This window comes from Athene cunicularia, assembly GCF_003259725.1.
Source record: "Athene cunicularia isolate RWA chromosome Z unlocalized genomic scaffold, athCun1 chrZ_part1, whole genome shotgun sequence".
NCBI lineage: Eukaryota > Metazoa > Chordata > Aves > Strigiformes > Strigidae > Athene > Athene cunicularia.
This window is the reverse complement of record NW_020799142.1, coordinates 25,663,512-25,678,303: the sequence shown is the minus strand read 5'-3', so window position 1 is coordinate 25,678,303 and position 14,792 is coordinate 25,663,512. Positions and strand designations below refer to the sequence as shown.

At 43.6% G+C, this 14,792-nt stretch overlaps 1 protein-coding gene across 2 annotated transcripts in view; it reads left to right on the top strand.

The window, feature by feature from the left end:
* LOC113489866 (phospholipid-transporting ATPase ID-like) overlaps window positions 1-14,792 on the top strand; it is a 73,684-nt gene that overhangs the window by 21,946 nt on the left and 36,946 nt on the right. For both annotated transcript variants that reach the window (XM_026865903.1, XM_026865902.1), the window contains exons 4-9: window positions 6,349-6,462; window positions 8,669-8,767; window positions 9,737-9,798; window positions 11,366-11,438; window positions 11,619-11,689; window positions 12,864-12,946. In XM_026865903.1, coding sequence (XP_026721704.1) covers window positions 6,349-6,462; window positions 8,669-8,767; window positions 9,737-9,798; window positions 11,366-11,438; window positions 11,619-11,689; window positions 12,864-12,946 — 502 coding nt within the window. The remainder of the gene's footprint in view (window positions 1-6,348; window positions 6,463-8,668; window positions 8,768-9,736; window positions 9,799-11,365; window positions 11,439-11,618; window positions 11,690-12,863; window positions 12,947-14,792) is intronic.

Below are 14,792 nucleotides of genomic sequence, written 5' to 3'. Positions count from 1 at the left end.
GCTTAGAAAAATAAGACAAACTTCAAAACAAAGTGCTGTGCAGTTAACTGGAAGGGCTGAGTGTGAAGGTATGTACTACCCACCAGCTCACAAAATTAGTTAGGAATGACTCAGAAACCAAGTGTGAATGAGTGGCATGCAACGGCACAGTGCAGCACAAAAATGGACTCAGTGTAGGTCAGTAAAAATTAAAAGTCAGGTCCTAATTCCATGTTTATCCACACTGCAGACAGGAAGATCCTTCCTGAGTTCAGTAAGAGACATGCCTGTGTAAAGACTGAAATAAAGTGAAAAGCCAGGTGCCAGATGTGGTCCAGCAAGATTTAGGGGCTTTAACTGAGGTTCTTATCCGAGGCAATTCAGTCTGGCTGCACTGTCACCTGCCTGCCTGGACTGTCCCCAGCACAGAAGCAGAGGGGACTGCCCCATGTGTGTCCACCACGATGGGCTCTCTGTCTATCAACACTCTAGAGAAGAAAATCTCTTCTGAAGGCTTTCAGTGTTTAGTCTGATCCCAATTCCCTTTTATTTCTTCACTTTCACGTTGGAATTTAGCACAGCTGCACTGGACGTCACAAAGGGCTGCGAAAACAACTTTGAAATTGGCTTTCAGACAATAGGAGAGGAAATGCAGGGCCCATGAGTCAATGACAAATTTCATCTTGGATCAGGATCTAGGGTCAAACCAGCATCCTTTCTGCAGGACCAGCAGCGAGGGGGCTGCTTGGACTCTGCTTTTGTTCTCCCTGGTCACCTGATGAATTCTCTAGTGAAACAGGAGGGATGTATATAACATTTTTATGGCCAGTACACATTGCCCTGGGCTGGATCCGCAGCTGGATTATCTGTTTGAAATTTAATTAAAGACCAAGGAACTCTGATAGTGGGATCAGACTCTGCTCCACTTCCTCTGCTTGCGTGCTTTGAGCTGAGAAGTATTCCTGGTGGGTTATTCTCAAGGACCTTGTAACTGTGGTCAGGATGCCCCAACCTGCAAATGTTTCTCAGTGTTCATCACATTCAAGGTTGAATGGAGTGTTGTCTGATCATGTAAAAAGTGGTTTGAGTAGCCCCTGAAGAAATAGCTACAGCAACAACCTGCACTGCTCCTTCTGCATTTGGAATATGAAGGTGTTAGCTGGATTAATCCAAAGACCAGGTGAGGTACTGTCAGGGAGCAGCCACAGCAGGGCTGCCCTATGAGAGGGGACAGACTAGGAGTTGAGGGTGACCCCAGCAGAGGCAATGCCCTCACTGACCAGGGTGCAGTCCTGCAGCATCTGTTTGGAGGGGACAGAGCAGGATGCTAATAATGGGGCTCATCCTGACCATCCCAGAGAAGGTGAGGTGATGAACCAGGTCCAGAGTCTGTCTAGGGAGCCCAGCCAGGAGCAGCAAGAGACAGGGCGGAAGACAAGGCTACACCATAGGTCCAAAGTCCGTCCAGGAAGCAGAGCTGGGTAATTCATCAGGGAAAATAGAACAGATGTCAGGCTGGAGACTGGCACTCCTACAGCATAGCTCAGGCAAAGATGAGGGCTAAGGTGGGGTCCTGAGCCCTGGACAGGTGTTGTGGATGTAGATGCCAGGTGAAGTCAAGGCCCTTAAGGCCCTTACAAGCACAGAAAGGTTGAACTGTGCCAGACGTGAGCCGCACTGAAGTCCATAGACTCTTTGAGACCAAGTCCTTCACTCTTCATCTTAGCTTAAACCTCATGGAGACAAAACTGGTTGGGAGTCTGGTCATGTGAGACCTCAATGAACAGGGTATGGTGGTTTGGAGTTTGCCTCCTGTGCACCACTGGGCAGAGCTCTGCCCTCCCCTTCACTTCTCCTCCCTGCTTGGCAGCAACTTCAGGTACAAAGCTGAGTGGGAGGAGAAGGCAGTGTAGTCGAAGGAGAGGACTAAGAGACAAGACATTTAGATCCTGTCTGTGAGCAACGCTGTGAGGTCATCAAGCCATGCCACCTCCATCTGCCTCCGTGTCCACCTCTGCACCACCATGATGAGGACACTCACCACAGCGATGATTAACTGCTCTGTAATGGGATGACACCAGGCAGAAGTTACAGCATAGGATAACACAACCGGTGACCACTTTTTCCTAGAGATTTTCCTGAACTACCCAAACTGGAACGGGATCCTGAAATTCACTTCATTATTGCTGCCAAGAGGGGGTCAAGAGGTTACATTTGTAAGAAATTCCAAAGCTGCTAAAAAGAAAAGAAGAAATAAAAAATAAAAAAAAAAGAAAAAGAAAAAGGAAAAATGAAAAACCTGAAAAGGATTGTGCGTTTGATATAGATCTTTTTGTTTCTGGTGTTTGGCCAGTCTTTTACTTTTGGGGGTCAGGATAAGATCTTTACAGGGACCAGATGCACTCCCTCAGCATCCTGTTGGCCTTTCTCTGTCTTCTGCTGAGTTGGGGCTGCTCCCCACCACCAGGAATAAGGCAGTGAACTTGGTAGGCTTAAAACTGATCTGGTCCGATTATTCTGTACTCACCATGAAAACAAAGCCTCTGTGGCACCACATGCCATGTTACATGAGTTTATTAAATATGTCCTTGAGCACATTCACAACCCTATGGTCACATTTCTGCATATGGCATCTGCATGCCTTCGCACTGCACTGCTGCAGTTAGACAAAGTGCCACTGAATTGCTCTCCCGCTGCCTCCTTGCCACGCTTTATCAAAGCACCTGGGAAAGCTGTTTCTACTTCTCAGCTGCTTCATTGGTCTGTACCTTGTGCTACACAGGTACCAGAGAAATTGCCAGGTGTCGTGGCACAACACCTCCCTGTGGGATTGCCAGTGTTTTGCCAAAATTTGCTTTGGGCCAGGTTGTCCAGCTGCTAGAAATTAATATGTCCCCAAGCCAGGGGTATAAATTCAAATGATCAATACGCTGCCATACCCTGCCTTTTCTAGGTATCGCCCTTTAGCCCCTGTAATCTAGCTATGAAAGCAGCAGTGTCTCTTATTTCCAGTGACTTTTATGGTGAGGAGATGAATTGTTTGCTCAGTGAACAAAGGTAGGAGCCATCTGCTGAGCGTTTGCCTGCGGTCGGACGTCACAGACGGGCTTCTGACAACACCCCCAAAGTAACAGCTCATCTGCCAGATCTGGACTTGTGTAACTGTGGCGCGATGAGCACTATTCTTAGGGACAGCATTTCGGTGGAGTCACACCTCCAGGAGGTGTGAATCTAGCCCCTGAAAAGAGCAGATGAGAATAATCTCTCACCCACAGACAATGTTGCTCTTGTGTCAAGCTTCGCATCTGGAGAGCTTGAGGCTGATGGTGGGTAACCACGCCTGAGCCTATTAATTTAGGACACAGGTGCGTGCGGGAGCTGCCCACGGTCAACCAGAAGTCTTGAGCAGATCTGGCAGTGAGTGTAAAGCTCCCATTTAGTGCTTGGCCCATAGAGCTCCTTTTCTTAAATGTATGATTTTCATAAATCTATAGGAGAGCCAGAAGTTCCAGTAAGGTCTCTCAATACTTAAATGCTGCTTCAGAGATGTTTCGTCTCCATCCCTTCGCCCATATGGGAGTCTCCCTCACTGAAGGCAGAGCATGGGGGAGGTAAGGCAGATGACGCTTTAGAGGCATTGCTTACAAAATGATGTCTGCGTATGGACTGTTTAACACACTGCGGTGCTGCAGGTTCCCCTCCCACCCCAGAGTCCAGCTCTGGTTCAGCTCTAAAGGAGTGACAGGGAGCGGTGGTGTTAAGCACCATGGAGTAGGGTAAGATCAAAAGCAGAGGCCAACTGAGATTTCCGTGTAGTCAACCAAGAGCCCAAGCTGTCAAAGCACACAGCCCTGGAGTATTGCATGAAAACATAAATGGTATCTTACACAGAGCTTCAACTGTATCTGTGATGTGGGAACGCAGAGCTTTGAACTAGAAAGGCTGATGTTTTCCCTAGTTTGTTTTTATCATCTAATATTGATATTCCTTTAGCCCCTGAGGGCCACGAACAAGTTACTTGTTGAATTAGAAATCTTCATGGTGATTATGAGGAATTCTTTTTGTCTAGCGCTTAGTTTTAATTATAGATTCTAGAATAACGAGAAGATCCACTATAATACTCTGCTGTTACCCTGTGGTCTGTAGTGTCCTAGTGTCCCAAAAGGCAGTGCATGTCAAACAATATCACAATCCTGTACAACTATGGGGAAAATATTGGATGTCCAGATTCCTGCAGTTAAGCATTTGGAGGCTGTTATGTCTGGGGTTCTTACCGTGCCTAATGGCAATAGGAAACAAAATGAATGGCTCTGGTTCATTCAGTGGTTTTCCTGACGTAATTAATGGACAGAAATAGAAGGCAGGAATTGAAATAAACCACTCCCATTCTTTTCTTATCCCCCTCTGAGATTTTTGCAGGCAAAGATCTGTAAACTTTATGTGAGTGTTTACTGAGTAGTTTTTCCCATGTTGTATGTGACCCTTTGAATTCTGTTGACGCACAAAGGTCATGTCCCCTGTACTTACTTTGTCCTGCAGCTACTGCCTTCTCTAATGTAAGTGGCCATGATATTTTTCTTCAGATTAGTAGGCAGGGAGCATTTTAGATCCAGTTTTTATTAAAAAGTCTGCCAAACTGTGTGTCTGATGGACACAGTCTTGTCAAGCAATTTAATTCTGTCTATGTTGGGTTTGAAGAGGATGCTGCACTTCCATTGTTTCTGTTTTAGCAGTGTCTGGGGAGCCTGGTGAAGAGTTTTGAAGTAAACCAAATTTAGCTATGTGTCATGACATTTAGATCACAGGCAGAGTTAACCACACCCGGAGATGGCTACATGATGCCAGGAGACAGGCAATATTGTTTATATGATGATCAGTGATAAACATCTTTTCTTGCTGGAGTGTGATCAGAGGGAAGATTTGGCTTGCTCTTCTATGAAGGGTGTTTCCATCTCTGCCCTTTTAGAGACTTATTCATTGGCTTGTACAAGGCATAAAACATGAAGTTAATGCTGAAGAATGTTGCTGTACTTTGTGTCTGGACATAGCGAAATCCAGTAACTGCCTAAAATGGAAGAGCTTCCCCCATACACACCTTACAGTAGTAATCTTAAATAATTGATTTAATGATGGAAACATGTTGATGTGTGTCAGTTTAAATGTCAAGATCCTGGATTAATGCGTGGATTAGAAGTGGTCTGTGATTCATACTTAGTAGCTTCTGTTCTCCCACCAGCTTAGCAATATCTAAAGGTTATTACAATACTACAGTCACCATTTTCTCTTCTGTTGAACCAGCAAATCTGTTACTGAATGAAGGTTCATTGTGTAATATCTGCCTCCTTGTGCTCTCACACCCTGGGTTCCCTGGGAGGGGGTTAACAGACATCTTCTGAAGAGCTTCTAAGGGGCAAATTTTAGATGTGCTGGCAACAGATGGCATACAGGCTTCCAGGACTAAACCTGGATGAGTGCTTGATAAACTCTATATGAGAAGAAAGGCTAGCACACTTAAAAACTGTAGGGACAGCCCAAGCTGCTGGGCTTAGTAAAATAGATTGAATCTGTCAGATGGCAAGAATTGGACCAGAGTGCTCTGAACTTTGGAGAAGAAAACACCCAGTCCTGTAATCTTGAGCTTGGGTCTTTCTCTGGTTTGAAGAAGGCAGATAGGGGAGCAGACACTGTTTGTGGACAGAGGGGCCATCTGCAATTAGAAAAGGAAAGTGGAAATAGGGAACAAAACTGCAACTCACTGAAATGGTGAGTTCTTGTATTAGTGGCTGTTTGCAAAACACCACATTCAAGCGATCTTTGTGGAATAGAAACCAGCCATCTCTTCAAGTTGCTGAGTTGAGAGGCTGCTGAATCAGCTGAAAATAATAATGTTGTGTTCTGCTCCTGGGAGGACTCATAGGTCCTGTGGGGTTGTCCAGCCAAATGGTGCTTCAAAATCTTGGACGAGTTATAGATAATTGACATCAGTGTGGTTTCTAACACTGCTTTGCAGACGCTACTAGCAAAATTTTTGTGTTCTGGTTACAGTTTTTCTATTTGTGCAACATGTAAGTAGGAAGACTATTAATAAAGGCAAGATTCATCTCTGTGAGCAACTGCATGTACCTGTATTTACCTGCAGTTGCACTGGCATAAACTGAGCATCATGTTTTCCCCAATTCCAAGTGGAATTCTGTCTGTTTATCTAGGATCAGCATGATTGTGTGGGGGAAAAGGAAATGGTTTTTGAGCTGCTGTTGGAAACAATGCTATTGCTAAATATAAGCAAGTAAAAACACAGTTGAAATGGGTTGTGCAGTTATTTTGTTTCCTGTTTTACCAATCCTATTTATTTTCCTTTTTTCTCTACAGAACAATTCAATCAAAACATCGAAATACAACTTCTTCACTTTCCTGCCTCTCAACCTGTTTGAACAGTTTCAGCGAATAGCCAATGCCTACTTTCTTTTCTTGCTGATTTTGCAGGTATGAATTCACCATGCTGTTCCTAGCAGATTGCGTTGTCTGTTACCAAAGCCAGTCTATGTATTGATAGTTGTAATAAAGTGCAAGCTGTATCCCTGTTATGAATTAGTGTCTTAGTAAAACCTTAAAGTAGATAGAAAGTAGGGCAGAAAAAAAAAGCAATTTCCTCTCTTATCTTTGGATATGAGGGCTTGAACTAAATGACGAAAAAAAAATTAATTAAAGTTTTCAACAAATTGTGTACCGTTTTCATGACCTGTCCTACCACCCCTTTGTCTGTACATATGAATGCTGTCCCCACATTTGCAGCACTCATTCCCCCTATAGAACAAAAGGAAGTCCTCTCTTATCCATAGTTTTAAAGGCAAATTTCGTCGGTCTCAACAGCGAGAAGAACAACAAATCTGTGACCTGTACTGTTTCCCTGGGAAAGAAGGAGTTAATATGAGGAAGGCTCAAAGTTGAAGCTAGCTTGCATAGAGCTGAATATTGCTGCTCCCTGCTCGGCAGGGTGAGGAAGGTGTCTAATATAGAGTGTGTCAGACACGGACAACACTATTGAACCCTGTGGCTCATAATGGCATTGGGTTGCACTTTGCCCATCGTTGCTGGTAATACTACTCTGCCTGAAAGCTGAACACAATGAAGAAAGGGCTATCAGGACTTCTACCCCTTTGCACTTTGCTAAAATATAGATAAATGCAGTGTACTCTGTTGTTGCTGAGTCATACTGGAATACACATTAGGAAAAAAAGGGTATAATTTTATGTTTCAAGTATGGTATTTTAAATCTGAGCATTCAGTGCACACAAATTTGCAAATTACCTTTTTCAAGTGCTCTTTTTCAATTTCAGCTCAAAGAAGCATGGGCAAAATTATTAAGCCTGTAGCAAACTACATACAATCTTCTTTGCTTATTCACTGGGAATGAATTTGGGAAATTTCAGCCCGTGTATATTTTTCAAGAAACTAGTGAAAGTGCCTTTTCAGTTAAGCTGGCAGTGCTGTTCCTGTGTTGTTGTACTGCACTCTAGCTGTTTCTCTACCAAATTCATAGTATTTCAAACTATTTGCTTTAAATTATTCCGCTGTGGTTTTTGCTGAACCATCTAGGAGCTACTGTGTATAAAAGCATACAGGTTTTTCTGCTACCAGCATCAAGGTAGGCTAAAGAGGGCAGCCATTAGTCTTTTATATTTACATATTCCTCCATTTAATTTTTTTTCCCCTCTTCTGCCCGCTCACTCCATCCGTGGAGCACTGAGAGTATCTCTTGCATCAGGAGTGGATGTGATGGGCAGGCTGTGGGGACTCTGCCTCCCCACTCCTTTCTCAGAGCTCAGTAGGACATGCATATTCTCAGTTAGGTGAGAAGGTAGCAGTTACGTGTCTCTGCAGCCTTCACAGCTGAGCAGGGCTATGCTTGCCTCTAAACATCATTCCTCCTGGCTGGATTTGGTGGTTGTCTGGATCTGGGTTGTGACAGGAAGGAGCTATCTCAAAGAGCAGCTCTCCACCCTTAAGCATCTGTTTTCATGGCATAAATGTCAACTTCACAATGCAGATGGAGTTGGCACTGCACAGATCCAGTCTGATGGGCACAGAGATGCTGGGGTAAGACATGCACCTCTGCATCACCAAAGGCATGACAGAGTCACCTTCAGCTCTTGGGTCCTCTATTATTAAAGATGTGAGAAACAAAAATGGCTCTGTTGATCTTGGAAGAGGAAGGTCAGCCCTGGCAACAGCTGTGTGTTTTTTATTGGTAGTATTTACTTCAGCAAATATGAAGAGTTATTGAAACAAAAAATAGAGACTTTTGAAGGCTCTGCACAGCAGGCCTCGCTCAGATAGCTCTGGGTCCCTCACAGCAGGCTTACCCATGTCAGTGCCCCCAGAGAAATCCACTGGGGACTTTACAATCCTAATGTCACAAATGACAAGAGAGAGCAACCCACTACACTTCCTGACAGTTCCATGTTTATATCCTAAATTACAGCTTGTTTTGTAAGCAAAGAATGGGTTCCCTGGCTGTCCCACCTTTGTGGGTTCACATGTAAGGGATAGAGCTTCATTTCTGTCTCCATTCTGTATTCAGATATCATAGAAAAAAAATTATCTGCAGCTTCCACAGAGAAGAGTGTTTTGTTTCCATCTGTTTACTGAACTGGCAGGAAAATTCTCAACAGATCTTTTCTTCCTACAGTTGATTCCTCAGATTTCCTCACTGGCCTGGTTTACAACGGTGGTGCCCCTAGTGCTGGTGCTGGCTGTATCGGGAGTCAAGGATGCCATCGATGATTTTGTAAGATCTGTATTGTTGACCTGTACTTAGGAGTTTGCCTGTGATTCTTCAGCACAATGACTAAAGCAAACCACTTAAAATAAACAAAGTCAGTGGCAGGCTGTTGGAGAACTGGTCTGTGGCCAAGATGGTGTCTGAGATTAGATCCCCAAATCTGTGGTTCATTGCCTAAAAAGGAGCTAGAATTTCCATTCTGTTGAGTAGCCCAGCAGCTCCACTGACTTTCTCTGAAACTGCTCAGCATGAAAAGGTGGTCACCAATAGATATGTCTGGACGCATGCATAGAAGTCTATTCTTAGGGTTCCGCTTTGGAGAACTCATCCTCTGCCATCTAGCTGCAACGCTGGCAAAGAAACGTTTGGTAGGAAGTAAGCATACAATCTGCGTGTGATTTTTCACACTTGCACAGCTTTGGCCGAAGTCTGCTCACATCAGAACTAATGGTCAAAGTCCCATTAGCTTCACACGGTGACATTAGAGCTGAGTTTAGCTTCTGATTTCCTCTCATTATTAAATAATTTTGATTCTTTACAGAGACTTGGTGCAACTTTCCAGGTAGGCAGGTGAGAGGCGGCGAGGTGCTCTCCCAGAGAGCAATGACAGAATGTCTGCAGCCGTTTTCCATATCAGAACAGGGGAATGGATTTCTCTGGGTGCTTAACTTACAAAACTGTGACAGGCAGGACCAACACCAGTGAGTCAGGACTATGCTAAGTGATGTATAAGGTTCTACCCTCCTTCTCTCCAAGAGCAAGCCCTGTGTTGCCTGTTGCTCTTTGCAGTCCAGTTATGCCCTAGGTTGCTAGTGTAAACATGGGCTTGATATGACTCAGTTGTGGCTCTAATCTGCCTGACCTATTCAGCCAGCTGGGTGAAGACCTAAAATGTTAATAATGAACTGCCTACAGCTCCTGTGTGCTTATTTTCCCGGATATACCTTCTGATGTTCTGATTTTCACAATTTTCAGAATCGACACAAAAGTGACAAACACGTCAACAACCGCCCAGTCCAGGTCCTAATCAATGGCATGTAAGTCCTTTTTCTTTTGCTGTAATTTTGAAGGGGAAGAGCATTTTATTAATATTTTTTTCTGTGTGATTCGCAAGGATCACTAAACAATTTAAAACTGAATTGTTTTTCACACCATTAGTTCACCATGCAGTTCTGGACTATGTGTCTGATTAATGAACACAGTACCACAATCAGTGTGGACACTATGGCTGTGACCTTGCCCTGACAAAAAGTAAATTCTTTCTGTTCCTGGGTATGTATATGTTTAAATAAGTGATACTTTGAGAGTATTGTATTATATTAGTCTTTACCCTAAAAGTGACAAGCAAGGCTATCTTCCCATGTCCATTTATGTTCATAACATTTATTTCTGCATTAAGCAGACTCGGCATTATCAACAAGTTATTTTAAATTGAGAAGCAGGAATAGCTTTCTCATATGTCATAATACTTTGAGTGTGTGTAGCACTTCTGACTTAGATGTACTCAAAACATGTACTTAGATGTACTCAAAGCCATGTGCTTTGGACATTGTACAGCTAGCACTGTTCTTTCCTGCAGAAAAGACAGCTTTGGCTTTTGTGGCAGACAGATGTGCTGTTTACTTGCAGCTCCATAGAGTCCAACTGCGCGTAGGACACAGCTGTAGGCAGCTGTGAAGTCTCTGGTGACTTTTTTTTTCCATACTATAGATAGCAGTATGTTGTGTAAACTCCAACAGATGATAAACCAGTTAAAAATATAACTGGAAAATGAAGAAGGAAAATACTTTTTGTGCTTTCTGCCAAGTAAACTAGTTTCTTAGTTTACTGTGTATTAGTTACTGTGTCTAGGAAATGGACATCAGATAGAAATTTTCTAATGTTTTGCCTTTCTTTGAAAACTGGAAACCATACATCCTGCCTAACTCCAATGAACATTGAAAAAAAGGCTGAGCTGAACTCAAGCTTGAACACCCAGTCCTGTTCTGATATAGCTCTTGATATTTCTCACCTCCAGATTTGCATGTACAGCTATCACGACTTGGTTACGTTGTCACTTGCAGTTTAGCTGGCTGTCTGCATGAACATCTTGCTTAGTGCTGTGAAGGCCACTGCAGACACGGGCTTAGCTATGTACATGCACAGCCAAAGCACCTGCATTGACCTTCCTGAGAGCCAGGCCCACACAGAACCATTGCTCTGGCCCCTAATACCTCTTAGAAAAACTAACACGTGTCAATTTTCCCAGGTGTTTGAGAAGTTTGCTACACAAAGTAGAGTATTTTTATGAGGCAATGTAGCCCTTTCTGCCTTAGGAGAAAAGGGAGCAGCCAGTCCAGACAGAACTGTGCACATGGACTGTGCTGCTATTGTGGTGATGGGTCTCAACCCTGCACAGGTCACCCCATCACTGTTACCTCTTTTTTTGTATTGTGCTGGACCCTTAGCTTAGTATGGATCCGGCCACATCATGGCAGACCCTGCTCCTTCTTATCAACATCTCAAGTTCTGATGGCACCTACAGTCTGGCTTCAGGAGCAGACCTGAGTATCTTATTTTCCCAAATGGGGTTTATGTGCCTACTTACTAGGAGTTTTCTTGCAGGTTAAAGGATGAAAAATGGATGAATGTCCAAGTGGGGGATATAATAAAACTAGAAAACAACAACTTTGTGACGGTGAGTACAGTTTCTCCCCATCCTGCTCACAGCTATTCCTTGTAAGTACTCTTATCACCCATAAGCAAATGAGTCATTAGTGACAAGAACTAACTTGGAGGCCTGCGGTGTGCAGAAGCATTGCAGTGCCATGTCCTCTGACCATGTGAACTCATACCAAGTCTGTCTGTCCGTGTTCAGGCTGATCTACTCTTACTGTCCAGCAGCGAGCCGCACAGCCTGACGTACATCGAGACAGCTGAACTGGACGGGTAAGCGAGCCTGGCCCTCGGGTGCGATCACTGCTGCCAGTGCAAGGCCAAATCTCTGGTGACCCTGGGTGCTGCTACCTTCCCTGCAATAGCTTTTGTAGCAAGAGTTTACTAATACATAAAATAAAGCTTGGGTTAGTATCTTAAAAGTAACGTCTTCTGGTAGATACTTCTTCTCTTTCAGTGCAAATGGGAGGAGGGAACTTTTTTTTTTTAATTATTTTTAGTGACAGTTCTAAAACTGAGAGTTAGTTTGAAATGTGTTCTTGCACTATCCCAGGTCGCTGGCAGAAACTTTCTGTTACTTGTGTCTCCCTTAGTCTTTTCTCTTAGCCAGATTATCTGGGTGAGATAATCAGAAGCAGTAACTCTAGTAATCTCCTTTGGACTGCTATACCATAATATTAATGCATGCACTCTGCAAATGCCTCCAAACGTTGCTCAATCCAGAGCACAACTGACCACAAGTCAGAGGGCTGCAACTAATTTGTATTAATTGTAATAAACTGGATCTGACCTCATCTTTATGACCCAATTTTCATTACCTTTTCTGTGTTGACTGGAGCTAGCATCAGCTTGCAGGACTAAGCAAGACCTGCGAGATCAAGGAATTGTGTCTCTCCAGTACCCTACAAACAACCCTCTGGACTTTCCACATCTGATTTCTGCTGAAAATGAGCTTGTGGTTTCTGTACATCCAAGTGCCAGGAGACCCCGAACAAATGCCATGTTTCTTTGACATTGCATTTCAAACTCCCCAGCTAGCTAGATTCAGGACTTGAGTACTCTTCAGGACCAGAATAATGGGAGAAAATCCAGACCTCTCCTATATACTCAGATGCCTCAGAGTTCAGTGTGGTATGTGTGGCAAGATAAAACAGCTGCTCAGGAAGATCAGGGGACTGGTAGTGCACTTTGTAGTGAAAATGAGAAGACAGAGCCACCTCACTATCTTTAATACCACGGTGCCATGTCCAGAATTCCTCTGGCTTGCCTATTTTTGCAACTGAAAGAGACAAATACACCCTTTGGCCAGGTAAAAAAGGCCAGTGATGGCATGGTCCATCAGGTGTCTACGGAAGAATGTCCTCAAGACAGAAGTGACTTTTGGGGAGAGCTTTCAGTTCACATAGGACTTTCAGTTCGTGTTTTTGTTTCTTGTTATTTGGTACAGTGAAACAAACCTGAAGGTGAAGCAGGCACTGACAGTCACTGCAGAGCTTGGGGAAGATCTTCAGAAACTGACAGATTTCAACGGTGAGTCTACATGGAAAATTCATTTTTGAGGGGATATGCCCAGCCACCAGAGTCCAGAGAGCACCTGGGAGTCCTCCTTCCAGGCTGTGCCCTGCTCCCTGACAGGACTCCTCTGGATGCAGTGGCAGGAAAACAGAATGGGCTCATTGCAATCTGTACAACAGATACAAACAGCATACATAAAGAGATCCCCCTTCATTTGCAGGTCTTGGTGCCATGCATGGCGATAACCTGAAACTGCGTTGGTGACAATTCTCCTTCTGGCTGCGCACTTTTCTTTTGCATTTGTCTGTGCATGTTCAGACTGCCCACCTTGAACTTCAGTACAAGAGTTTGTGTAATTGTGCAATGGAAACTTTTCCCAAAACTGAATGCTTAGTTCTAATCTTGAACTACCTTGATGCTGCACTTTTACATTGATGCACCAATGCTGATGTGATTATATTTAGCTTCTGAGCAGAGGTGCTTTCCAGACACCGTGCAGACCTGAGCAATAACTGCACAAAAGATAGGTGGCTACTTCCCAGCCTTGCCCTGCCAGCCTTTCTTTCGTCTCTTGATGCCACAATAAAACCTGCATTTTAAGATATTTAAAGACAAGCAATGCAGGTGTGGTTAGCGGGCAATATGTCCTTTCTTAGCATTGTTTTATATATCAAATATAAACTAGACTAGACTAGACTAGAACAGTAGAAATTTCAGGTGGAAAGGGCCTGCAGTCATCATCTGTTCCAACTGCCTGACCACTTTAGGGCTGACTAAAAGTTAAAGCATATTGTTAAGGTCATTGATGAAATGCCTCAACACTGACAGGATTGGGGCATCAACTACCTCTCTAGGAAGCCCGTTCCAGTGTTTGACCACCCTCTTGGTAAAGAAATGCTTCCTAATGTCCAGCCTAAACCTTCCCTGACAAGCTTTGAGCCATTCCCATGCATCCTGTCATTGGATACGAGGGAGTATATAGCAGTACATACACTGAAATAAGCCAGACCTGTCAAAACCATCATACTCCATGCTCACACATCATCTGTCTGCAGAGGGAGGATGGAGGAACAGACCAAGTTGTGTTAGTCACACTCTGCAGTGCCCTGCTGGCTTAGGTAGGAGAACATGATTACGGGAAGAGTCAGTATGGGAAAGGGTGGAGTTAAGTGCTGCTGTCCTTGGAACATCTCAAGGACTGCAGGGTCTCAGGAAATATTTTTAGATAAAGAGGAAAAATAATTAAAAAAAAAAAATCTCTTCGAACTAACTAGCTGATTCCAGAACAAATGGTGGGGACATGGCAGGCAGTTAGCATAGCTGGGACTGTCTCTGCTAGAGCCATCCAAAGGCATGGGTGTTTCTTTTGCTTTCTACATTGAGCTTTTGAGAAGTAGTGTGTGTGGTCTCAGTTGAGTGTCAGCTCAGTACATCAGGATTTCTCGGAAGTGGTGGCTGAGATTCTGAGTGTTTTAAGTCTTGAGTAATATGTTTTTACAGGTGCAGTTAGATGCTTTACGTTAATAGTCAGTGGCATGCCTTAATTATTTTCCTGAAGAGGCTGCAGTCTGTATCAGCTTGAAAGCAAAATCTTAATCTTGAATAATTTTCCAAGCATTTTATGTGTAATGTTTATCTAAGGATACTGAATTCTTGAAACTGCATAATTAAAAAAATGCCTCAAAATATTTTGGAACATTAAAACTTTAAAAATCAAATATTTGTTTGTCCTTTAAATCTCTATTTTAGTTATATTGTAAATAAGAGTGGCCTCTTCGCAATACTTTAAATGAATAAAATGTTTCCCAGGGTGATTTATATTAGGCAGAGTACTGGGAAAAGTGCCTGGAATCGGACCCAA